We start from the raw sequence: 26,398 nt of genomic DNA on the forward strand, positions 1-26,398 counted from the left end.
ATTAACATTAAAATAAACAAACATTGCTCGGCTTTTGCATATTCTCCCCACTTGGTGAGGGATAGGGCCAATTATTAAAGTTCATTATTCGAAATTTTATTTGATTATTTGCCGTTTCAACTCCTGATCGAGTTTTTGAATTGTCAAAGCATAGAACTTTGATAGGACTTTGTCGTCGTTTTATATTTGAATCGAGAGGTATTTTATCCCGTTATCAATTCACATAAACCTTTTGTAATCTTTCTGTTGCTTAAAAGCAGTTGTTCAAATTTTGGCACATTGCACTACTGACCGTAATATTACACGAACTGAAACCTTTGCTTTGGGAACAAATTGCTACAAATATAACTGTATAAAAGATACAAGTACAAGAAAACATAGATGAATTTTAGGAAGAATGTCCGATTTTTGTGATTTATTTTCTTGACTTGAAAGCATTTCCAAATGTACATATTCGCTCAATTTCATTTACTTCGCGCAGACAATCGCTGGGTTTTTTAACACTAGAACCACAAAAAAGCAAGAAATATGCATTTTTTCGCTACTCTAAGCAAACATATTATAAAACACTAATATTGGGGGTAGTTTGAATATCAAAGAGAACTTATTTAAATTTTTGTAAGACGTTTTGTTTTAAACGTTTCTTGCAAAAACGGTTAGCAGTTAGCAATTGCTATTCAGGGCCAGTATTATAAATAATAAATATGAAATAAAATGAGATTTATATGCCTGGTGTACATAAGCTATTATTTTTCTTAATGTTCATTTTCAATCTTTTGCTTATTCCATTTTCTTCTTTTCTTTTTTTCTTTCATCTTTTTACTTTTTTTCTTTTCTTGTATTTCTTAAATAAAATAAACTGTCAAATTTACAATTTAGAAACCGATTCAGTGTTTTAACAGGAACCATACTGATTGTTTGCACACGCTATTCGGGTTTCTAGGCTACTGGCAAACAAAATCTGAATAAAGTACATTTATGATATTAGGTTGAAGAATGTTTTGAACAAAAATGGCACTTGGTTTAAACTCGATTAAACTATGCAGAAACTTTTAAAGGACTTTAAAAGAGAAAAATAATTGCAGGAATATATATATATATATATATATATTGTCTTTATATATATATTGTCTTTCAATAATTTATTATTCCAGTAACTGGGTAAATAGTTCGTTCTTAAAGTTTTGCAATGAATTAATAATGACTAGTGTCAACTCATCAATTGCAGCCTCTCTCATTCGCCAAACTTTCATCTGAAAAGAAAAAACAAAATTCAAGAAGTCATACAAACTTAACTGGTAATAATTACCAAGTTCAAAAATCACACAATGCTTTTCTATATTTTGGTATCTGTGCTTTCTTTTGCACGAAGCCATGACACACTAGCTGGTATAACAAGGGATGATTTTGAGTTCAACTTTGCGAACTTTATCAAGCACGAGAGTTCGTACCTCAATGTAACAACCCTAGTCAGTCACTTCGTGGAAGGAGAAGAACATTGTGTGAAAAAATGCAAAGACAACAATGCGTGTTTATCCATCAACATGGCGGCTCAGCCGAACTCTAATGCTTTGCACTGGTGTGGTCTTCTTTCCACCGATAAATACAACGAGTCGATGAAGTTCATCAGCGGCAACGAGACCTCGATCCACTACAGCATACAGGTAAACATTCTTTATCTTGGATTTTCAACTGTCACGGTCTCTATCTAGTTTAGTGCTTCTGGTTCAACGATATTGATGTATTCTGTCTCAAAATTCAATCGTACTGATGTCTAAATATAAATAGAAATATGACAACTCAAATACTAAACCGTGCTCATGTATCAACGTGAAAACCTCAAAATTAAACCGTACCTTATAGTTTTTGTGGTTAACGAGAAATGTTTTTTATTGATCCCGGCCGTGTACCTGTATCTTGTGGTTGTCTTTATCTTATAGAGCCCGTGATATGTTTACATGGCAAATGACCGTGTTTATGTTTTTGCGTTTATAAAAGCTTTGTCATCCTAGTGCCCGAGCGCTTATGTATCAATGTGGTGCCATCTTGTTTTATCCTAGAGCCCGTGTGCTGGCGGGGCGTGTCTCCATGGAGGGACGTGTTACCCATCATACCGAGACGGAGACTTCAGATGCGCTTGCCCTCCGCTATACGCCGGCAAGGCCTGCCAGAAATGTATAATATATCTGACCGTCCATAGGAGAACAGTCACTTGGGTTTTCCGTGTAAATGCACGTAGGACATCTCAAATCGCTTTAAGTACACTTCGCATTTAACCCGCGAGCATTTCTCTAGCACGAAGTTAATTCTGCTTTTCTTCAAATGTTTCTGTATACAAATTTAGATTTCTCCAGTCGGGTGTCAAACTGGGGTCCAAGGGGGACTTTCTTTGTTTATCTTGGTCTGTTGGTGAAAAAGTAGAACAAGTTGCAACTAATTGCCCATTTGCTAGAGCTCAGGAATGTCAAAGAATGTGAAATAAAATGCCATTTACAAAACACATTTTCATGTCAGCGAATTTGAATCTAAGATCTGGCCACCAGACTTGCTACCCGTCAGTTGGCTCCACCCGCAGATTCAACCACTTCGTCACTGTGAAATGCCAGTTAGAACAATGACACATTCGTATTTTCCCATTATTTATCGCTGGCTGTTTAATTGTTGCTGACAGACCCGTAATTCAGTGTATACTGCAATGGGCCTTAATATTATTAAACATTTTCCCGCCATATTCCCCTGTAATTATTTACATTTGCCACTTGTCAAGCTGGTCAGGCAGGAGCGTAGCCACGATTTTTTATAGGAGGGGGCCCAAAAAGCCGTTTTTATCATTTCCTCCTGTATCTTAAATAATGTCTCATACGTTTACTGTATTTTTTGCTGCTCGAAGGGAGGGCGGGGCCTGCCCCTTCCCCTGGCCACGCCCTTGTCAGGTATATCAAGACGTCATTTATTTCTTTCAGCCTGCTCAGCGCCTCTTGGCATGGAGGACGGGCGAATTCCTGACAGCCTGCTACAAGCATCATCCATCTGGGAAAACAGGAATGACCACTCCCCAGCTTACGGGAGACTGAACATGGTACATGATCCATTTTCAAACAATTTCGGAGCCTGGTCCGCTTACTCAAATCAAGTAGGGCAATATCTTCAGATAGGTCTAGGGACACTGAACATAATCACTGGGGTTGGGACCCAGGGTCGGGTGCCTAGTAATCAGTGGATCACGAGATATACGATCCAGTACCTACCAGAGGGGAGTGATGTGTGGAATAGCTACCTGGAGAACGACGTTGTTAAGGTAAGACTTTTGATGCCCTGTCTGGGGTATTCCCAACAGTATCCTATCTCAATTGCACTCCTGCTTACCGACCCAGAGTGAGTTATGGGTGAAAGCGAGTCCGCAGGTTAGAGAACAGTTGGTCGCATGTTCCAATGTGCAGGGAAGGGTAGGGTGGGGAAATAAAGAATAAGAACATCGAAAAGGCCAAACCGCCACCCCATCCCTACTCCACCCCTATACACCAAGTGTGCTAGCATACCGAAAAAAAGGATTTGCCGAACTATGTATCCATATTTAAATCAGTTTAAGGACGAGGGTACATGGAATAGTAGTATAGAAGAGACCTAAGGGAAATACTAGATTAAAAGAGGCATAAATGATACCCTATGATAAATTATATAGGCCCTCGTTCTTGGAAGACCTACGGTGGAATGAAGCATCTCAGATGACCTATTAACTGTCTGCAGGGGCGACGCGCTCTCCTCACCGGTCAAGTTACGTTGCGTAGTCTAAGCTACTACCCTGTGGCACGCAAACAGTCCCCGGAGCGCTGGCCAAAACATACCCGACGTCCAAAAACAAGTCACAATTCAGCCAAATTAGAGGGAATTTAGTGGATTATTATCAGGTCTTTTCTTTCTACCGTTGCGTCTGCAAACTGTTACTAATTTTAGGATCTCAACCCCCAAAGCACGTCCAAACGTTTTTATCTTGCTTTCACTGAACTTAGAATACTGAAAATTCTTATGTCAGAAAAAAAAAAAAACATTGACAGCTTTTCTTTTAATTTCCAGCAATTCCAGGGTAACAGTGACGGTAGTACGGTCGTCATTAACACTCTCGACCCATACATCAAGACGACAACCGTGAGAATCGTAGCTCAGGCGTGGCATAATTACGTGTCACTCAGAGCAGAACTCTACGGCTGCACACCTCCTTAACAGGCAACTCAGTGGGGCGGATCCAGATTACCCCCTCCCCAAGTTTGTTTAGTAGCTAGGAAGATCAGATTTGCCGCACAGGTACATTCCTTGGCTGTTTTCAGTTTTAAGCTTTAAACCCAAATTCCACGAAAAAATGTTATTCACGTGTATTTCAGTATTTATATTGTTGCTTGCTCTTAGAGACATCCAGAAATCTGGATAAGCCTGTGGCTAGACAGAAACGTGTCTGAAGGACATAAGTCAGAGAAGAGCATAAATATTATGGTATGTTTTGGTACCCCCTGCACTATTAGTTTACCCCTCCCTTTCGAGAAATCCAGGATCCGCCTCTTCAGCTATAGCAAATGGTACCTTGCTGCTGCAGGAAAAAGCACTTACGCACTACAATCAGCACAGTAGGACTGTATTAATGAGGACACCGTTTCCTACCCACAAAGCTGTTCTCTTTAACGGGGTGCTCTTTAAACGTGTTTCAATTCTAGAAAATGTATAGAGATGTCTCCTGTCATCGGTGAAAACTGCCCATGTTAACAAGGTGTCGAAATGTATAGATGTATGCCTTCGGGGCAAAACTCTCTTTGATAAAAAGTCTTGTCAAAACATATGAAGATATCTTTCATTGGAAGAAAAGTGTCCTTCCTAACAAGGTTTCCTAAATCTGCAGTGCAGGTAGACTTCAGTGTAGATTTTGCTCACCAATAAAGTATAGTTTTACGCAAAAGCGAAGGGGTTTCCTAAACCTCCATGATCCATAATATTGCGAGAAATTTGGTCCGTGATTCATGATTGCTACCTATTTCATCCTCCTGTCTATTGGCTAAAATAAAGTACAGTCCTTACCCGCTATAAGAACCTAGAATTTAAGAACGTTAGCCTAAAAATACCAATTTAGAACCCCGCTAAATAAGAACCTATTTAGGTTAAAATTTGGAACAGGTCCTTTTTTTAAAATAAACATGTATTCTAGGTCCTTTTTTTTTTTTTTTTTTTTTTTTAAAAACATGTATTCTATTGAAAAATCTTTTAGAATTACAACATATTGTTACGAAGGTCAGGCCGGTATTGACATTATTAATATAAATACCGCATTTCTACCAGCCATTAGTAGATTAACTTATATTTAAGATCCTATATTTAAGAACCTAAGTAGCATAAAATTTAAAATAGTAGACCCGTTAGAACCTGTTAGGCTAACCTGGACAAACCGGTTTTTACAAGCGAGAAAGTAGTGTAAGCTATTGAGGTCACATTCAATCAAATACTGTTAGTTAAGTATCAGCTCTAGCATGGTTTTTGAAGCTTTTGTCGCCGATCCATACTTGCATTTCCAGCAAACTTGAGCCAGTAGAGAGTTTTTCAGTTACATTTTATGGCCGCCAAAAACGCGACCATAGGCTTACTTATGGCTTATATGCAGGCGTTAGTGTTATTATTGCGGAAACCCCTCTCCGTTCGTAGCCTGGGTACCAGAGGCTCCAATAAGCGGCGAATCTTTTAGTCGTTTCCATCTCTGCCTCCAGTGTTTCTGTGAATCTTGACTTTAATGCCGGTAATGCCCCGTGGACGAGTAAGCTTGCCTTCGCAGTGTCGTACCCAGACGCCGCGCGATGCATGACGGTCAGGATGCGGTTTCGGGGCCGAAACTCGCTTGACGTCTGGCAGAACTCAGGAAATATCTTGCAAGTTTTTCAAATATCTTGCAAGCAGCGTCTTTATGACCGTTTTTTTTTTTACTTTTTTTGCGCACAAGTCCAAGGGCCTACCTACACACACTCGTGGTAAACCATTTAGTTTTATTTTCGGTGGTTCCCTGTTCAATTAGACGATATTTTCGTTTCGTAAAACGCAAGACGGCGGACGACACTGGTGAACTCGATACATCATTTCATGAAATGAATTTGGATGGTCTGACTGTTCTGGCACTCATTTGAACTCATACTGCTCTGGTTGGATTGTATTTATCACAAATATACACTTTCAGATATATAATTCGAGCACATACTGTCTTTATGTTCCCTAGAAGAAGCTCAATAGCGAGGGAGTCACTATTCGCACATGACCTTACGCCGAATTCCAAACTCCAGGAAAGTATTTAGGCTATTTCTGCAGTTATCATGTGCACATGGAATTTTACAGGCAAGAAATGCAGTATGGATGGGTCCTTCTTCGTCTGTGAAAATTCGTAACATTTTTGCTCGCCGATTTCGTCCGCCATCTTGGATCTGTAATCTGCCAGTCGTTATTTTTTTTTTTGTCCTCGCTTCAGGATTCCTGTGGATGTCCACGCAACAGCAGATACGACTGGGTACGAGTCTGTTGCCTTCGCTCTCCTCTCTAGTTGTCGAACGCAGTTTATGCAAATTACAGACAGGATTTTATTGTATCCGAGAGAACCTTCAGCTCGATAAACGCTCTACAAACTTCTCCTTTTTAGCTCTTGTTTCAGAAAACAAATTGAAATGACCTAGAACACGCTTCGATTTAATGTTGCTGCACACTCGATCAAAATTATTTTGATTAAATACAGTTGATCATAATTATTTTGATTAAATACAGTTTTTGCGGAGTTCACTGTATCCAAAAGTGACATACCGGAGCGAAACTTGTACGGGCATGTAGGTTTTGTCAAGTAATCTGAGACGTCGCCAGCACCATAGTGAGGCTGGCCATCCGTTGCACCAAAGGCTCTTTCGCTTCGCTCAAATCGTCGTCGAGCCTCTAGTGATCGGGTGTAGCGTTGCAGAATGGTCCTCGTTGCAGAAGTGTCTAACCAATCAGATTGTCTCTTGTATCTCCCATACCGTCCATCCAATCAAAGTGCCTTGTGATCGTGTCTTGTACCTCGTGGAGATCGTGCCAAGGGGAGATCGTTCATATTGTCGTGTTGGGATTGTTAACTTTGTGAATCACTTTTTCAGCATTTACCTTTATTCAAGGTAAGGATCTCCATTAATTATAATAATTTTTGGGTAGATAAAGTTCCGCTGAATATGTTCCTCTTGAAAATCTATAAGCAAAACAGCGAAGACTATTGTAATACTTAAGTATTAGCTCAACTGATGAAAAAAGCAAACTCCATCCAACTTTAAGTTATTAGCCCAACAAAGTCATGGAATAATGCATGTTTAATTATGTTACTTAAGACGATTTGTTAAGTTCAATCAGGCCCTGTTTTTAAAATTAGGTAAGGTTTTCACGCCGTTCCAAGGAATCCGAAATCAAGCATCCAGTGACACTTTCAAAGTATTGCTTTTGTTTCTCTGTTAAAATACATCCCTTTGGTAATATATTATCTGCAAGCATACCAGTCTTATCAAGTGAGACTTTATGTTCTCTTAAGGGATAATGATTTTTGGTTATCCTTACAGCTTTTCCTGATTAAAGTGGATTCCGATTTGTGTTATTTTGCCCTTGTAATCCACGTGTCGGTAGCCGTTTGTGGTGTCCGGAACTCATAGTGAACGAATAATAAGGAAATGCGAGAAAAAATAAAGGAAGCGCCCTATATTAGCATTGTTTAGAATCTAAGTGTTAGTGATTTTTTTTAATTTTCAAACGCATTAATTCCTAGCTCTAGTGGAGCGGGATTTGAATGATGTTGAGCCATACTTGTGTTTAACGATCTCAAATAATCATTTTTGTATTATCTATAAGCTTATAAAGCCTTGAAATAGAGTTTTGTATTTGAAATACACTTTTATTACCTAAAATATTTCTTCGCTGACCCTATTTTTGAACAAAAGCCTTATTATGTATTGCTTTGTGTGCATAATATTTATGCACACGCTTTATGAGTTATGGATGGTTCATGTGCAAAATTACTTAAACAAAAGCCTTTAAACATAAGGGTCTGTTGTAATCATCTTTATCCATTACCAACAGTTTTCCCTGCAATGCTAATTTTTTATATGCTTCCTTGGACCTTTACTAGCTTTCTAAAGGTTTACCACCTAATAAAAACAGGATCTGGTGGATGTTGGAATTTTGGAAATTCCAAATCAAGCATGAAAGCCAAATAGAATAATGTTAAAGAGTTTTTAAGATGCAAAAAACGATTTGTAAAAGGTGGTAAACAGTTTCAGAACATGTATATACAGTAACTTGTGTTTGAAGTCGTCATACAACATAAAGTAATTAAAAAAAGATTTGTCACTTATTGCAATCATAAACATACAGAAATAATATCACATACGTTTTTCAATATTATGCTGGAAAAAGCTTATATTTAGTCACAGATGTGAGTCTTGTGTCACACTCTGGTTCCATTACTGTATATGCATATAGCTGTGTAGGCTAAATGTCACTGTGACTTGGTTTGCACTTTATTTGGAAAGTATGTGTGTGTATAAAGCCCCATGTGCCAAGCAAAAAGCAAACATTTGAACTTAACCCATATGACTCCTAGACAACTTGGTAGAGGTTTTCAAGCAATGGATAAGATTATAGAAAGGGTTCTAATGGGTTTTTGGAGAAGTAGGACATCAACATAGTTTTGAAACTTGAAAAAGTGACCCAGTTTTTAATTTTCTCACACAAGCTCAAAATACACTAAAATGTGACTTCATGTGTATATGGGACTAAATTAATAGGTCCCAGTTAGTCCCTTTTTGTGAGTTCAACTATATGTTGGTCTGCACAACCCACATTGAGGTACTATGACGGTATTACACCACAAGCAAAAGTTGTTTGAAAAAAACTAAACATGTTCTGTTTGACAGGCTTGAATGGCAGAATAACCAGGAGACATACAAGGTAAAAGTCCAGCCAAACATGCAAACATGTTGTTAACCACTGATGTATATGTAAAGGTAATACCGGGGCTTACTTTTGGTCGCCATGTCAAAGATTGTACTAAAACATTTGTTGTCACCGGAATTTTGTTATCCTAAATAAAAAGAATCTCTTTTTTCACTCGAATTCATGAAATGTGAGCTTCAAAACATTGAGCAAAGTACAACAGGGATTGGAAGAAAAACCTACTGTAATTCACACTTTTGTTGTGTCCAGCAAACATTAAACTACTTTGACTGACAATTAAAAAAGTCTCAACATATGTAAATTTTTTGTCATTAACCTCATCACCCAAGTTTCACTAGGATGTTTTTTGCTTTTTGGGTTTCTTCAGTATCTTTCACAACTAATGTATAACCTCTCCCAGGTCTTAATGGTGGCAGCAACCGATTATGAGCCATAGCAAGATTCAAACAATGACAACATGCAAGTGAGCACCATCGCCTGATCCAAGTGCCAACTGTGCCAGAATGTGAACTTTTATTGGATCTGTATCGTACAGTGAAAAAACGTTGTTTGAGAAGCTAATCATCCACCTTTTAACTGTGGTGGCGAGTATTGAGATTGCAGATGTAACACATCATTTGATTGTGACCTTGACACAGCTTGATATCGAATCAGTACAAAAAGGGTGCAAGTGCATATAGTACAAATGAAAACCCCCCAGCTTTCTGGTCTGTCTGAAGTTGATCAGCCAAACTGTGACTTGCTTAAGCTGGCAATAATGAATCAGGTGGTTCCTGATGATACCCCCTGGTGAACCAGGTTAATATCCCTACCATTTTCTGTTATTAAAAATGTAGAAAATGGATAGGGAGGGGACCAGTAACCTTGCGTTGTCTCTTTTTATGTTTTATTTTAAGACTCCACAACCATACGTAGTAAACTGTATGTCCGATCGGGTCTTATGGAGGTAAATGACAGAGGATCGTGTGACAGCAGTACCGGAGATATGCTTTAAATATGAATAGAGTCTAGTGGCAAAGTTTAACTAGCGCAGATTTGTGTAGTAAATAAATACAGTTGTACTTTGAGTTGAAATGTCATTTGTTCTGTTCCTTGTTTAGTTCTTTATAAATTCAGTTTATAACCTTTAGTTGTCTTGTCAGTGTTTTTACTAGAAAACCTGTGGTAGCCTAGTCATAAAATGCATTTTTTTTTCGTCGTCTCGTGTTTGTGCAAAATACCCAAGAATATTTGCGCTATAGTCGATACCTTCTGCATAAGCTGTGTCATGGCCGCCATCTTGGATTTTGCGAGTCCAGCTCTCAGATCCATGTATTTGTGCAGTTGAAGGCCAGATTCCAGATTTCATTACTGTATATATTACCATAGTCTCTCTCTACCAAGTAGTTGTGCAAAATCATCTCAAGCAGGATTGATTTCGCTGTATTTACTCGTGTTTACATTTGCGATCGCCATGAATGAATCCCAAAGAAGTGACTACCTTAGTTTGAGACTATTGAAGAAAATCGTCTTCTACAAATCGCTGTGAAGAATCCCAAAGAAATGACTACCTTACATCGGGACACTTGTCCGGCTACCCATAAGACACATTTTGTTTTCTTACTATAAAATATCTTGATCACTCTCATTGAATGACGTGATTTTTTCACCAAGTAGATTTCAAATTATTTTGGTACTATGGTGCTTATTTTTTGGTATTTTGGTCCTTTCTTTAACCCATTGACTCCTGGCTTTTTTTGAGCTGAATTTACAAAAAACAGACTGAAAACAGATACCTCCCCCCTATTCTGAGTTTTATACAGCCTGTCAAAGTCAAACACAGCTGCACCTTGTCAGCAGTATCCAAGCTTTCCAACAGTGCTTTGCAGTCCCCACTTTTAATCCCTCGTCGTTGTGCTGAAGCCAGCACAAGTTGATGGTTGCTTGTATTTTTCATCAAAAATACAGCTATGAGCATATTAGGAGAGTGTCTCAGGACATCATGAAGTCTTTTGGGGCATAATTGAGTGCTTCGCTTATGGATATTTGCAAGCAAAGGTGGATTCATGATGATGTTTTCTTGTTTGGCTTTGCCTGGATGAGAAAATAATTTTCTAATGAATCACCACAGCTCTCCTGAATGCTGTCTTTTCTGGAACCAAATTGATTGCAAAATTGTTTACACTGCTATTCTGGGTCTGTATGACCTGGTATTGATTTGTTTGGCTTCTGGGTGAAAAAAACCATTTGACTTTGGGGAGAGGAGTGTTGACTGGCCCTCCCCTCGTAAATTTTCCCCTGGATCTCCAAGAATGCTTTGCAATACGTAAAGACATCTTCGTGGTTGTACAATCCTTCAAGGAGTGGACATAGTGTTTTGCGACACCAGCCCTCTCTTCTAAGCCAACCCTCTCTGATAAACTAGCCCTCTCAAATAAGCCAGCTCTTTCTGATAAGCCACACCTTTCTAATAAGTCACCAATCTCGAATAAGCCACCCTTCTCTAATAAGCCACCCCTCTCTAATAAGCCACCCTTCTCTAATAAGCCACCCTCTCTAATAAGCCCCCACTCACTAATAAGCCTCCCCTTTCTAATAAGCCACCCCTCTCTAATAAAAGTCACCCCTCTCTAATAAGCCACCCTTCTCTAGAGTCACCCCTCTCTAATAAAAGTCACCCCTCTCTAAAAGACACCCCTCTCTAATAAGTTACCCCTCTCTAATAAGTCACCCCTCTCTAATAAGCCAGCCCCTCTAAAAGCCACCCCTCTCTAAAAGACACCCCTCTCTAATAAGTTACCCCTCTCTAATACGCCATCCCTCTCTAATAAGCCGGCCCTCTCTAATAAGCCACCCCTCTCTATAATAAGTCACCCCTCTCTAATAAGTCAGCCCTCTCTGATAAGCCACCCCTCTCTGATGAGCCATCCCTCTCTAATAAGTCACCCCTATCTGATAAGCCACCCCTCTCTAATATGCCACCCCTCTCTAATAAGCCACCCCTCTCTAATGAGCAACCCTCTCTAATGAGCCACACCTCTCAAATAAGCCACCCCTCTCTAATAAGCCACCCCTCTCTAAAAGCCACTCCTCACTAATAGGTCAACCCTCTTTAATAAGCCACCCCTCTCTAAAAGCCACTCCTCACTAATAGGTCAACCCTCTCTAATGAGCCAGCCCTCTCTAATAAGCCACCCCTCTCTTATAAGTCACCCCTCTCTAATAAGCCACTTTATAAATCACTATATTTCCCAAGTGATATGTTTGGGGTTTATATCCAATTTTACACGTGTAAAATTAGATACAATTGGATTGATTTTTTAAGGAATAATCGGAATATTTTTGTGGCTGTAAAGAGAGCAATGTAAAACTTGGGCAGCCAAACGAAATGTCATATAAATGAGAAAAAGACCATTACGTTCCCAAGATTTTAAATAAAACGAGTCACAGTCACATTATAAACTGATGTTTTATTTTTTTTTTAAATCAGCAAATCCCAAACTCATAAATATACAATTAGATGCAAATGTTCGAAATGAAATAAAGCGGGTCAAGGGGGAAGGGTGTGTTTGTTTTTTGGATGGGCGGACATCAGCAAAAAAAAAAAAAGACTGTAGCGGATCTATTAAAAATTATACTAAGATTACTAATCCTGGTATTTGACAACAAAATGACCGTGAATTGCACAATTGTTAAATTAGCTAGAAAAAGAGCGATACGTCCCGACTAATCGGATGATGCGGCGAAAAAGAAGCGATTTCCAGCGTATAAGTTCTTCCAAAATTTCAAAATGTATTGGTGCAGATTTGTCAATTCATAGCTTCATCATCCTTTTCATCATCGTTTTCAAACTGTTCAGGCTTCGTGCAATAAAGTCGAAAATAAAAATAGCCGACATAGATGACACGCCGCAGATGCTTTTTCTTAGTAAGCATTTTGTAAATTCCCTCGTCTTATCTATAACATAAGATATGACCTTTTAAAGATCCTCCAAGCCTTGTGCTCTGCTTGAAAAGGTATTTCATAGTGAAATATTGCACTAGTGAAGATCTAAAAACTTGCTGACATTTGTTACATTTGCTGACATTTGTTACATTTGCTGACATTTGTTACATTTGCTGATATTTGTTACATGAAAATAGACATAGCCATACTCCACACCGCATTGTCATTTTGGCACGAGTTTGTCTTTTCTGATCACACATCATATTACGCTGCCGAAATCTTTAAACGTGATTATAGTAAAAGATTCGATGGTATAAAACTGACTATTTTTTTCAATATTCCCAGTTACGTGCTAATGGTTTACAAAAACGATATCCCCGTATTTTTAAGGCCACAAGCGTCCAAAATAGCTTAATCCAAAAAATATAGGGTTATAAACATTTCGTTGTATTGCTGTCTTTGTTGAAATAACATGCAGTTTCTAGCCGTGAGGCGACTCAATAGTCTCCTAGCGCGTTCTTCCAGGAGCTTCAACATTATTCTTAAACAGTATCTACTGCTTATTCTACCTAAATAATATTGAATAGTACGGTAACTACAGACATGTGCCACATTATTCTATGCTGAGGCCAGGAGGGAATACACCTTTTCATAGACTAGGTAATTAGTTGTGGTAATTAGGTGTCAAAACTTATATTGGCCACACGTAGGATAGAATCCTGCTAGGGAGACCCCTATTCATCCCCCCCTTCCTTATGAGACAGGTTTGGCTTATTAGAGAGGGATGGCTCAACAGAGAGGGGTGGCTTATAAGAAAGGGGTGGCTTATTAGAAAGGGATGGCTTATCAGGGAGGGCTGGCTTATTAGAGAGGGATGGCTTATTAGAGAGGGGTGGCTTATTAGAGAGGGGTGGCTTATTAGAGATGGGTGATTTATTAGAGAGGGCTGGTTTATTGGAGATGGGTGATTTATTAGACAGGACTAGCTTATCAAAGGGGTGACTTGTTAGATAGTGATGGCTTATTAGAGGGGTGACTTATTGGAAAGGACTGGCTTGTTTCATAAGGTTGGCTTAATAGAGAGGGTGGCTTATTAAATAATGCACTCTATGCAGCCTAACAGAAGGTGCACACTGGTATGTAAATAATGTAATACTAGAAATTTTGCCAAGGGGTGGGTAAATAGAGTCGTGGCTTGCTAGAAAGGGATTGCTTATCAGAGGGGCAGCTTATTAGAGAGCTATGTTTTTTTAAAGATGGCTTATTAAAGAGGGTTGGCAGAAAGGAAGGGCAGATCATTGAGAGGGGGGGCATATTATAGAGGGGGGATGAAAGGGCAGCATATTACAGTAGGAGAATGTTGATTTGGTTAGTGAACAGCTGCTTTAGGAATATGTTTCATTGCCATTCAGAGACAATGGAGTCATAAAGGAAACATGTGATTTATTGAAAGGTTATGCAAATAAATAGTTACATAACTACAGCAGAACATTATAAGCTATGATGTGACAAAGGTTGCTTCAGTAATCAAATTTGGAAATGCATCATGCCTGCTGAATAGATGGACAAAGGTAGTATAAGTCAAGTGTAACATACAAGTGAAAATCTCCTAGAGCTTGAAATAAAACAATGTAAAACATGTGAATTCTTCATGATCTCGATGTTATTTGTGAACCAATAATCTGAAACTTAGGCTCACACTGTCTTTATATGTGTCCTTAATTCCAATGGCACAGTTGAATTCAAAACTGGACTATTTGCTTGGTGCCGCCTAAAGCTAAAGATGAGCTAAAGATGACAAAATCTCTGGTTCAATTTTGTTAACCTTGGCACCTTTGACATTGAATAAAAAAATTTGACACTGCCTGAAATAAATAAAAATGGAATTCCTCTGCAGTATTTGTCAAGGGCAATAACCAACTGTGATGTGTGGACAACTGCAGTGCAATGACTTGGTCAGGATGAGATAATCAAGGTGGTGAAGCCCCTGTGACAAAGAAAAATCATTGTAACCTTGTATTACATATTACAATTGAGTCAAGAGAACATGTTGAAGATGTTAGAAATTCATCTTAAAAACACTATCTGGGCAAATGAGGAATAGCAATGTCAGATGAACGTATAAGAAGTAGCCAAAGACAAAGTTAAAAAAAAACATGTTAAAAAACTTTTACACTAAATGAAGACCCAGTTTATGAAGCTGAGGCTAATTTATTTACTGTTAACGGTGATTATGTGCCATTGTTACTTAGATTACATAGATATAACAAATTATTAATTACCCCATTAATGTACTTTTGCACAAATTTTTGGAAAAAAAAAAAACAGACCAAAAACAGAAACCTTCCCCCTATTTCAAGTCCCACACTATCAGTCAAGTTCAGCTACTGCTGATCAAGCAGTATGCCTTGAAGTTTCCAACAATGCACTGAGGTGTCTTTTCAGTCTGGGGATGGTGGCAGTCTGTTGCTGACAACAGTTTTGCTTGTAATTTGCTTAAAAATTACAACTTTTTTACATCAGGATTATAAAATTATAATTTATTTACATAAATAAAAAAATCAGTGAAATATAAAATACAAGTGCATAATGTCTTCAAAGTAACAAATCCCCCTGTTAACATAGTAGTAGATAGGTTGCTAAGCCAGCAATAAAAACATAAATACGCTCTATAGCAAGTTCTCTATAGCTAATTTGGCGTTTCAACAATAATCCAGGAAAACAATGAAAACAAAGTTGCAACTTAGGGAATACTAATCACTAAGTAGTAAGCACTTATTTCTAACTACACTCCCCACTAATTCTCTATTGCCTCATTCTCTATTGACTAATTCTCCCCACTCATTCTCTAATTCTCTATTGCCCCTTGAAACTTTAATTACTATGAGATTTAGGGGGTTCAAATAGAGGGTGCTGATTGGTCGAGGTGTCAGTGATCATTTTCTAATAGTTATTAGTATAAATATGAAATTTAATGGATTGCTTAAGCAAGGATTCGATATGGTGCAAAGGATTGGCAGGCACACAAACAGCATTTGCAGCATTTGGCAGTCATAGATAGCTATGGAAAAAGTCTAACATGACAACTGTTCAAAATCAAATACCAACTTTTTGGTGGTCAATGGTGATGACACGCCTGATAGAGAAGCATTCTAACGACTGTTGATTTCTTTTTATCTCATTAAAAATTTCAACCCAGGCTGAGTTTTCAGCACAGTCAGGGGGTCCAACCGGGTATTCCTAAAATGCTTGTAAAATTGCTTTTTCTATTATATGAGCAAGATTTCCAGCCTGGGCTGCTCACCCGTGCTAGGATGTTCACCCCAAGCTCCAGTAGTGGATGGAATATCTCCATGTAATCACATAAATAAAGAACACTTTATAAGGACTTTTTTTATATGAACGTCCAGCATTTCACCAAATTTTAAGAACTGCTAAGAACATGCCGAGGTGCTGTGAATAGTTTTAACTGTTCAAAAACGAATTTAGTACAGGCTGAAGCTAGCTACTAATATGAAAAACATTTTCAGTCGCCTGGCCATACTAAAGCTTCAGATTTTCGTAATGTAAACAGTCCCTTAGAGGATATGCCAATTCACCGTATTGATTTTTATGAGGCAGAGAAAGATCAAATCAGGTTACTTAGGGGACTGTGTGATAATTGTAAGCTTATAGCTGCAATCTTACTGTACAACTTAGCCCAACTTAGATAGTGGAACTGATTGATTATCAATTGAATGTTTTACTCGCATTGCGTTCACTTGTTTATCAGTAGTAGCCTTCAAATACATTTCCTATGAACTACTTGACCTGCTTAATTGTGGATATCTCCCCTAGCGAAGGACGGTACGAAAGTAAAGACTTTTCGAGGAGCGAGGGAGCGTGACTCACCTCTTAATGGCTTGTCTCCGTCTTAGGACGGACTCAGTAAGGGAACATAACATGGCTTTTGCTAAATCGTTTTCTCTTGGGTGTTTCTCTGCTATTTGAGTGTTTCTCTGCTTTATCAATTCCTCAGAAATCAGTTATATTATCAACAAACGACCATTCTGCCATAGCAAACTCGATCCCAGGGAAGAAGAGGGAAGACTGTTCTGCCACTCGATCCCAGTGTCACACGTGTGGTATTCTAACAAGGTCTATGATTGGACACATGTAGTCCTATCTGATTGGTTAGACACTTCTGCAACGAGGACAGTTCTGCAACGGTACAATCGGGCGCCATTCTGTATTATAAGCCAGGTGGTTCCTGGGGGCAAGCGCAAAAACGGACGCTCGCCCCAGGGAACCACGCGGCTTAAAATACAAGATGGCCGATCACCGAAAGGAGAGGGCTTTTCGCGATAATAAAACACCGAGTACCGTCTGCAAGCAGGCTAGCTCACTTATACATATATTTTCGGGTGGGCCTCGTTGGGACCTCGCTTGCTCCTCTCCGCACTTCTTTCTTTTTGTTATTGTTTATTATGTTTTACTGTGTATCAGTATGAAAGAAGCCTCTATAAATGAAAATTAAAAAATAAATATCCACAACGAGCAAACAAGTCTGACACACTGTACTGTATCTTTGTTTTTTTCTGTTATTATTGATAGTTTAAAAGTTTTAACTATTTAATTAAATAAATAAAATAAAAACATCAAACCCTTGTTTAATATTTATCTATTTTTTATGTATGGCTCCTTTAATTTAGTCTGTTTAGTGAGTGGTCTTATTTTTCTTATTATTATCATTCAATTATAATTATGACAATAATAATGATAATAATAATGTTGTCACTATTATTATTATTATACGAGTGCCTAAATGGATCACATAGAATTTTATAGAGTTTTATTCAAGTTGAGCACTTTGGGTCCCGGTGAAAGAATTCCAGCTAGAAATCTTTGGCTTTGATAAACTGTAAATTGTGATGCATGATTGTTCATAAATATATATTCTGCTTTAATTTTACTTACTCCATTTTCCCACATCCTGGAGAAAAGAGATAACGGTACTCATTCACTCACATACTTTCGCGAATACTTGTGTTTTGAAGCTCTGAAGAGAGTCCTGAAGGGGTAAAACGGGAGCCGGGATCACCTTATTTTGGGCCGGGAAAACTGATTCTGACAAAGAAAGAGAAGATTTCGTACACGATTTTTAAATATGTTTGAGACCAAGAGAGCATATAATAAGAGAGGGACACTTTGGTATTACCCGCGCGCCATGTCGATTCCGAATCCGGCTATTTTTAGTACCCACCACTGCACGTGAGCATTTTTACTCACCCTACCCCCATGCTTTAGCACTTACATCTTGTTGTTTGCCACTATTTTGTGACATGAAACCGAAAAAAAAAACACCCTATTTGCACAGATACCATCGAAAATGTCATTCTAGCATCAAGGATACGGGCAGTTGCAGTTTATTAAGGGAATGTAGTACTTCGAGGATTGCAAGATTTCCAAAACGAGATTATAACATAGCTACATTCTAACACGCGCTCTGATTGGCTAATTTTCTATGAACAAGAAATGGATATACCATAGAGATATACCATAAAAGAAAAAAATCATTGCTGACAACAAAAAGTTCGCCAGATAAATACTAGTTGCGACTTTTCGGTAACTCTACAACCTTTATACTTCTTTTTTGAGCTGCATCATTCTACAAATGTTGAACGAGGACGCAGATTTCCCGTGTTTTTCCCTTGAAGTAAGGGAAAATGTTGTACCAATGGCAATGTTTTTAGAGAGCGAAAGTCGCTGATTTGCAAATCTTTCGGAAAAGGAACTAGAAAGCATTTTGTCGGAGAAACAATCAGAAAAGACAAAAAAGACAACAAACTGGTGTGTCTCCACGTTTAAAGGTACGGTGCTATATATTTGAATTAAAACATTATTAAGAATTGTAACAACATAAAATCAAAATCTGCACTTTTGCACTTACGTGATATTTTCTTAGTAACGGTATAAAATGATAGAAAAACATGCATCATTTGCCTTCTTCGGCCCTTTTTCTAAATTTGTGGTTAGCGGTATTTGTACCTTGATATAAGATCTGGTCATTTACGAGAAATTATTCTGCTAGTGCGCCTACACTTTTACGGGAGTTTTCTTAATTTACCCTATCTACCCTATTTACCCTTACTTTTAATTTACCCTAAAAAAATGAGTTGTCATTTTTTTACCGATACGCTTATTTAAAAAAAAGCACGGATATAACCATTCTATGGTCTTGTCAATTTGAACTTTTTCGAGATCAAAAACGAAACTTGTCGACGAAATGGAAGATTACTTGCAGTCTCTTGACCTGGTTGAATATAGACAGTCTTTTCTGTAGCTATATGGTTAATTTGATAACGAGTTGTCACCGCTTGATATCTGTATTAAGCATAACGGACTTATCTACCGCTTGAAGTGTTTGTTATAAAACCATTGACTCAAAGTGGACATGTTCTACTTTATCAACTTTTATTCAAGAAGACCATATGTATACTCTCCTATGCTCTCCGTAAATTTACCATGCTCTCTGATGTTCCCCGTAAATTTACCATGCTCTCTGATGCTCTCCAGCTACCATGCTCTCTGTGCTCTTCGTAAAATTACCGCGCTCTCTGATGCTATCCGTAAATTTACCGTTCTCTCTGAGGCTTTCCGTAAATTTACCACGCTCGCTGGTGTTCTCAGTGAATTTACTATTCTCTCTAATGCTCTCCGTAAATTTAACATGCTCTCTGATGCTCTCCGTAAACTTGCCACGCTCTCGGATGCTCTCCGTAAACTTACCACGCTCTCTGATGCTTCTTGTAAATTGACCATGCTCTCTGATGCTTCTCGTAAATTCACCATGCTCTCTGATGCTTCTCGTAAGTTTACCATGCTCTCTGATGCTTCTCGTACCAACAGACCAAGGTAAATTTACAGAGAACATCAGAACAAGATAAATTTATGAGGAGCATTAAATAAATTCACGAGGAGAATCGGAGCAAGAAAACTTACTGGAAGAATCAGAAGTGTGACGCACTCCGAGCTGCTTATATCGCTGGCGAACAAACAACGCCGACGCGCTAGCCGTGATAAACGCAGGGAACGACATACGGAAATCAAAAATAAATAAATCTGACACACAAAAACCTTCTGGCTGATCCGTAAGAGCTGGATAAGTTGCTTTTTTGTTGTTGTTAATTTGCGCCAACAGCCGGGATGCGCGCTACTTTGGCACCCAAAAAGTTATGTGATCAAAGTTAGTGCAAGTTGCCTATCATCATTAGCTAGCTAACGTTAGCGTTCAGGTGCTTCAGACTTAAGTAGTTGGAAAGTGAAAATGCTAGTCACGTGACGGGAGTTGCGTGACAGATGCTTGAGTCTCCGCCGCTGATCTTCTTGGGTTGGTTCTGGGAATAATACATCTGCGTCTTGTCTCCTATAGCAACATTTTAGAACCAATATAATACTCTTTTTATTGGTAATAATTAACGGGAACTATGTTTTAGCGTATCCTTCGACCCCGAATGACTGTGTGTCTTCACATCGTATAAACTTATTATGTGAGCTTGAATTGTGACATAAGTACTTTCGATGAAAAAAAATGTTGTAGACAGGGGTGATCACTCTATCTTTTAGGTTATAAAATCCTACCGACCGCTATCCCTTATGGGGTATTCAAAAATTATTCCACCTCTTCTGTTATCCCTAAGGGGTACCCACACTAGTGGATCATGATATCCTAATAGAACTGGACATGAAAGTTGTCAGAAAAGAGATGTGCAGTATCAAAGAAAATCAGAAAAAACTGAAAAAAAATGTTTTTTAGTGCTTTAAGGTTACAAATTGCATGGACCACTCCCATCTATCAAGAATTTAAAAAATGGCTGTTGGTCACACCCAAAGAGTTAAAATTGATTTTGCTGACAATCACTCATCCCTGTTTGCTTTTATGGGAGTCCCCCATGCTATGAAACCACCTTCTATATAAACAGAAATTAGATTACTGTCGAAAAAAACTAATGAAAAAAGTGTCCTCAATTTGATGCAGTCATTTTCATGTACACAGGAGATAATTAAGGAATTCTGAACATATATCCATTTTTTCTAGAAAAACATTTTTTTTACAATCATTATTGTTTTTATCTATTTTTCAATGCTATAATGACACTGAAGATTGGAAAATATGAGGCAGGCCTTTAAAACTTGTTAGTAGATCTCTGCCTAATAAATACATAGGCTTTTAAATTATAGCACCCTTTTACAGTAAATGGAAGTCTGTTGTTTATGCAAGTATGAAATGATTTTACCTGGTTTCCTTGACGCATACATCCTGCAGCAATATTCCTGCCATTCAGCTGAGGCTTCACTCTTTTGGGCAAGTGTGTATATTACTATCCACTGAAAACAGCTTGCCACCCTGGCTGCCATTCTGTTTCTGCTGTCTTGGTGTGGCTATGGGCAAGTCACTTTATTTGCTCATCAGTGAAGCTAGGCATCTATAATTTTAATAATAAAGAGTCATAATTCTTACAGTTACTTTGGAATACCCAGGGGGCTGTTAATTAAGAATCATCATTCACCATTTGATATCACTGATGGGGTTGTCAACACAAATCCCTAGAAAATAAAATTGCAGCAAAAGACAATCCATTGCTTTATGCAGAAAATAAATAAATAAATAAATTAAATAATTAATTAATAATTTAAATTTAATAATTAATTAATAAATAAATTAAATAATTAATGAATGTTTAACTTCATTAATCCTTGGCACATAATAATAATAGTAAATTTTACATATCACACCTAAATGTATATAAGCTGAGCTGTTCAAGTTTGTCACATTTTTTCTCCAACTCCTTGATATATTTGCTGGTTGATAAACAACAGTTTATCAACCAGCTATCTGGTCATGGTCAGAGTGAAATGATGGTAATGGAACACTGGCCAGTATTTTAAGAAAAAAAAATATTCCCTTCCAATCTTAAATCAGATAATTTAAATCACAAGATTAACACATAGAAAGTCCTGCTTTTTACTGATATATATTAGATACTATAACTTAAGAACTGCTGTGTTGAACCTTGATTATTGCATCCAAGACTTGACAATATCAGATAATATCACATATAGACTCGTTCTACAAACGTGACAGTCACAGTAGATTTTGTAGTCGAATATATCAGCTATCTGCTGGAGGAATCTCTATAGATATCTATAAGATTCTAATAAGATAATCTCCGATAATATCCCAATATCAAGGGTTCAGTAGAGGGAAAGGGGGGGGGGTTCTAAATAGACATCTAGTAGATTCTAATAAGATAATCTCCGATAGTATCACAATATCGAGGGTCCAGCAGAGGGAAGGAGGGTATCTAAACAGACTTCTAGCAGATTCTAATAAGATAATCTCCGATAATATCACAATATCGAGGGTCCAGCAGAAGGAAAGGGGGGTTTCTAAATAGAAATAAATATCTTTAGATTATAATAAGATAATCTTCGATAATATCAAAATATCGAGGGTTCAGCAGAAGGAAAGGGGGGTTTCTAAATAGACATCTAGTAGATTCTAATAAAATAATCTCCGATAGTATCACAGTATCGAGGGTCCAGCAGAGAGGACGAAGGAATTTCTATAGCTATGTATTAGATTCTAATAAGATAATCTCCGATAATATTGCAATATCGAGGGTTCAGCAGAAGGAAAGGGGGGTTTCTAATAGACATCTAGTAGATTCTAATAAGATAATCTCCGATAATATCACAATATCGAGGGGTAAAGCAGAGGGAAGGAGGGTATCTAAATAGACATCTAGCAGATTCTAATAAAATAATCTCCAATAATATCACAATATCGAGGGTCCAGAAGAAGGAAAGGGGGGTTTCTAAATAGATAGCTAGTACTGTAGATTATAATAAAATAATCTCCGATTATATCACAATATCGAGGGTCCAGCAAAGGGAAGGAGGATATCTAAATAGATAGCTAGTACTGTAGATTATAATAAGATAATCTCCGATAATATCACAATATTAAGGGAAGAAAGGGTACTTTGAAAGAACAAGCGGAATTCGATGGTGATATTAGGAAGAGTATCTTCGAATCATTCGAAGATTGACGAGAATCGTGCGCCAGATGAACTGACCACCTGTTTAGAACTAAGCGGCGTTCCAAGCGAACCTTTCGAGGACTTTCAATTTTACTGCTAGCAATCCCGAGGAAGAGGAGATTGAACCACTAGCAAAATCTTTCAGGAAGTTCCCTGTTCACGCTACTCTTTTGCGAGTGTGTGATGTAGCAGTTAGAGGTTTTTATGATTCTTCACCCTCTTCGTTATTTGCTCTCGAATAATGGTCCTCTCTGTTACTTCAAGCTCTTTAATCTTTATTTAGCTGTTTAGTAGTAAATTTTCGGGGACATATCGGGGCATTTGGCTTAGTGCATGACAGCCGCATTGTCCCCAGTTTACTTCCGGTCGATTACGTTACAATCTCGGATGATTTTTAACGGGAAACGCGAAAAATATTTCGAAATATTGAAAGCAGTGTGTATATTGCAAGTTTCTTCGAGGATGTGATTGATAATTTAGAGCGGATGGCATGTTAAATATCTCGGGTTATAATAGATTCTTTTGTCTTTTAACGGTTGAGGTTTGCGTCGGACCTCCGGAAGTGAACTGGTGACAATGCGGCTTTAAGAGCGGAACATCAGCATGGTAAATTTACGGAGAGCATCAGAGAGCTAGTAAATTTACGGAGAGCATCAGAGAGCTAGTAAATTTACGGAGACCATCAGAGAGCATGGTAAATTTACAGGGAGCATCAGAGAGCAGTAAATTTACGGAGAGCTTCAGAGAGCAGGTGTGGCCAAATCGTGTATTCATTTAATTTATGTATAACTTAACCACATGTTATACAAACGGACAAATAAAATAACACTTGTTTCATTTAAAAGAGTTCCGGTTTTTATAGTTGTCAGGGTTTTTAACGATGTTCACATTCCCAACCGCCCCAAATAGGCATTTTTATAAACATGGCTATAGACTGTGTGATTTCGGCCATTCATCAAGGAACCAGACTCTGGATTAGGTACGTAAAAATGGCTTAGACGAACTAATATTATAAAGGAACCCTCGATTTAATGAGTAAGGGCCATTTTTAAGAAAGTTCGCTAGAAACTATAGCTTAATTGCCCCTTCTGGAAGGTGTAACATAGTGCATTTTTAAATGGTATTCCCAAAAAATAAAAATGCTCGTTTTACTTACTAAAATTAATGAAGTGCCAGATAATTCCCGTTACTTAGCCATTTTCTAACAAGTGCAAAAGTGCAGATTTTGATTTTTAGTTGTTTGTGCACTTTGAAAGGATAATCGTTAAGAAATACGGTAAAATTTCTAAATAGTAACAGTGACAGTGACAACAACAACAATACCAATGAAACAGTTTTGCGAACTTTGTTGATTTATTATAAACAAACAATCAATTCTAACCTTTTTCCTGTATAATTACAGCTTGGTGCAAGGAAAACCAAAGACGTACTCCTGTAGAAGACATAAGCCTTGGACAACTTGATGTAAACCTCCGTCGTTTTTACGCTGAAGCAAGAAAAATAAACGGAGAAATGTACAGCAAGAAGGAACTACTCGGCTTTCGGCATGCCATTGAACGCCATCTCAACCAGCCACCCTTGTCGAGAAGCCTTAAGCTGTCTACCGACCCTAGATTCAAGCGGTCAAACGAGATGCTGGATGCTCAGCTTGTACAGGCCTTGAGAACACCAAGCACAAATCCGCCATCGAGGATGAAGTCCTAAAAAAGCTCAAAACTTCCAAGACACTTTCTCCGGATAAACCATCCAGTCTCCTAAGAAATGTGTGGTTCCACGTGGTCCTGCACTTTTGTAGAAGAGGTAGAGAGGGTCAGCGAGCGTTGAAAAAAAAAAAACAAGCTTCCTGTTTGAACAAGATGCAAGCGGCCGGCGCTACGTAACTATGTCGCACTACGAAGCGACAAAGAACCATCCTGGAGGATGAACGACACCGCGAGTTTAGAGAAACAAGCACGAATGTACGAGACAGACCACCAATATGATGGCTTCAAAGCTTTTCAATTGTATATTTCGAAACTGAATCCCAAATGTGAAACATTTCTCCAGTTTCCAAAGAAATGCTGGTGTCCCGACGACGACGTGTGGTTTGACAACAAGCCTGTCGGAGTAAACAAACTGGACGGTATGATGAAAGAGATAAGCCGTGAATCAAACCTCTCACGTCAATACACAAACCACTGTGTCAGAGCCACTGATATCACTATGTCTAATGCTGGAGTTCCAAACCGCCATATTATGGCCATTTCTGGCCATAGAAACGAGCAAAGCTTGGCGCACTACAACACACGGCCGTCCACAGAGCTAGCTTCACCATTGCTCCGATGTTATTTCACGCAGTTTGACCAGGACAGTCCGTAGTCCCGATGAATCCTCAACAAACAGCAGTGAGTCTTTCGACGGCTGTCCAGCAGAAGAATGTGGTCGTTGATGTTACCAAGAGCCAAGGAATGCTATTTGTATCCTTGTTCAGTAACTGCACAATCCAAAATGTGCAGGTTGTAATGGAAAAAAGTGATCACTGAAATCGAACTGCAAGTCATTCCCAGAAAAAAGAGACAACATGGCCGCCACGCATGCGTAATAGTGCACATACAAAGTCAAAATGGCTGCCATTTATTATAAGGAAATGTGGGGAGACATCACAATTTATCAAATTTTCTCGTTTCAGAGATTTTGGGCTCACGATGCAGGGCTCGAAACCCTTGCCATTCGAGTGATACACTTTCCGTTCAAACGATGCCAGAGAAAGCCCTATAATTGTTCCTTGGACATTGCACTTTTGTTCGCTTGAGATCATACAATCCTCCATACATTTTCTGCAATTTCATTGAAATCGGGCATAAAAGTAGTCGTTTAAAAGGTAGAACTGTTCGCCGCATCACAGGTGCAGGACTCGAAAATGGCGCCTCCAACCTTGTTTCTTTCCTTAGTAGGGGGAGAGAAGTCATATATTCCGTTACGAAAACCCCCCAAAATCGTATATTACACATAAATATGACAACAACAAGGCATGTTCTAAGTTTTAAGGCAATTTTATTGGCAATGTTTCACAAAAAATCGCGACTTCAATCCACTCGTTTTAGCTCTAAGAATAACAGCCGAGTCCAAGCTACGAACAAGCTTCAAAACCATTGCCTGGGCTACCTGTGGTGGGTGGGGAACAGAAATAAATTGATTCTAGCATAACATTATTGCGCATTGGAATTATAATTTTAAACAAAGAACAACTTAGTCTAGAAATCTCCATAAATATCTGATTCAGGGTCGTCATGTGAATACGGCCTATTTGCCATCTATATTGGTGTCTGGATCTTTTAGGGGTAAACATTTCTGTTGACCATACCCAATACATTACAGTTAATACACCCTTTACAATACGTAGATAAAAAGCCCTTTTTAAAATGCTGTTG

At 38.3% G+C, this 26,398-nt stretch overlaps 2 protein-coding genes and 2 long non-coding RNA genes across 4 annotated transcripts; 3 read left to right on the forward strand and 1 right to left on the reverse strand.

The window, feature by feature from the left end:
- The first annotated feature begins 1,197 nt into the window (after nucleotides 1–1,197).
- Nucleotides 1,198–5,070, forward strand: LOC125568021 (EGF-like repeat and discoidin I-like domain-containing protein 3). The gene is made up of 4 exons (XM_048729287.1): nucleotides 1,198–1,664; nucleotides 2,061–2,175; nucleotides 2,964–3,298; nucleotides 4,075–5,070. Exons 1-4 carry the CDS (start codon nucleotides 1,329–1,331, stop codon nucleotides 4,219–4,221), a joined length of 933 nt encoding a protein of 310 aa, XP_048585244.1. The 5' UTR covers nucleotides 1,198–1,328; the 3' UTR covers nucleotides 4,222–5,070.
- Nucleotides 5,071–5,506: 436 nt separating this feature from the next.
- On the forward strand, nucleotides 5,507–10,111 carry LOC5499189. Its single transcript, XR_007312021.1, has 3 exons — nucleotides 5,507–7,160; nucleotides 8,943–8,976; nucleotides 9,383–10,111. It is a non-coding gene; the product is annotated as an uncharacterized LOC5499189 (long non-coding RNA).
- Nucleotides 10,112–14,332: 4,221 nt separating this feature from the next.
- Nucleotides 14,333–23,241, reverse strand: LOC116618098. The gene is made up of 4 exons (XR_007312020.1): nucleotides 23,060–23,241; nucleotides 21,183–21,371; nucleotides 16,798–18,012; nucleotides 14,333–14,893 (listed from the first exon to the last, which is right to left on the reverse strand). It is a non-coding gene; the product is annotated as an uncharacterized LOC116618098 (long non-coding RNA).
- Nucleotides 23,242–23,679: 438 nt separating this feature from the next.
- Nucleotides 23,680–25,346, forward strand: LOC125567924. Its single transcript, XM_048728958.1, is given in 3 exon segments — nucleotides 23,680–23,739; nucleotides 24,602–24,871; nucleotides 24,873–25,346. Coding segments are annotated over 3 exon segments (804 nt in total).
- The last annotated feature ends 1,052 nt before the right edge of the window (nucleotides 25,347–26,398 follow it).

Source organism: Nematostella vectensis, chromosome 6, assembly GCF_932526225.1.
Source record: "Nematostella vectensis chromosome 6, jaNemVect1.1, whole genome shotgun sequence".
Classification (NCBI taxonomy): Eukaryota; Metazoa; Cnidaria; class Anthozoa; order Actiniaria; family Edwardsiidae; genus Nematostella; species Nematostella vectensis.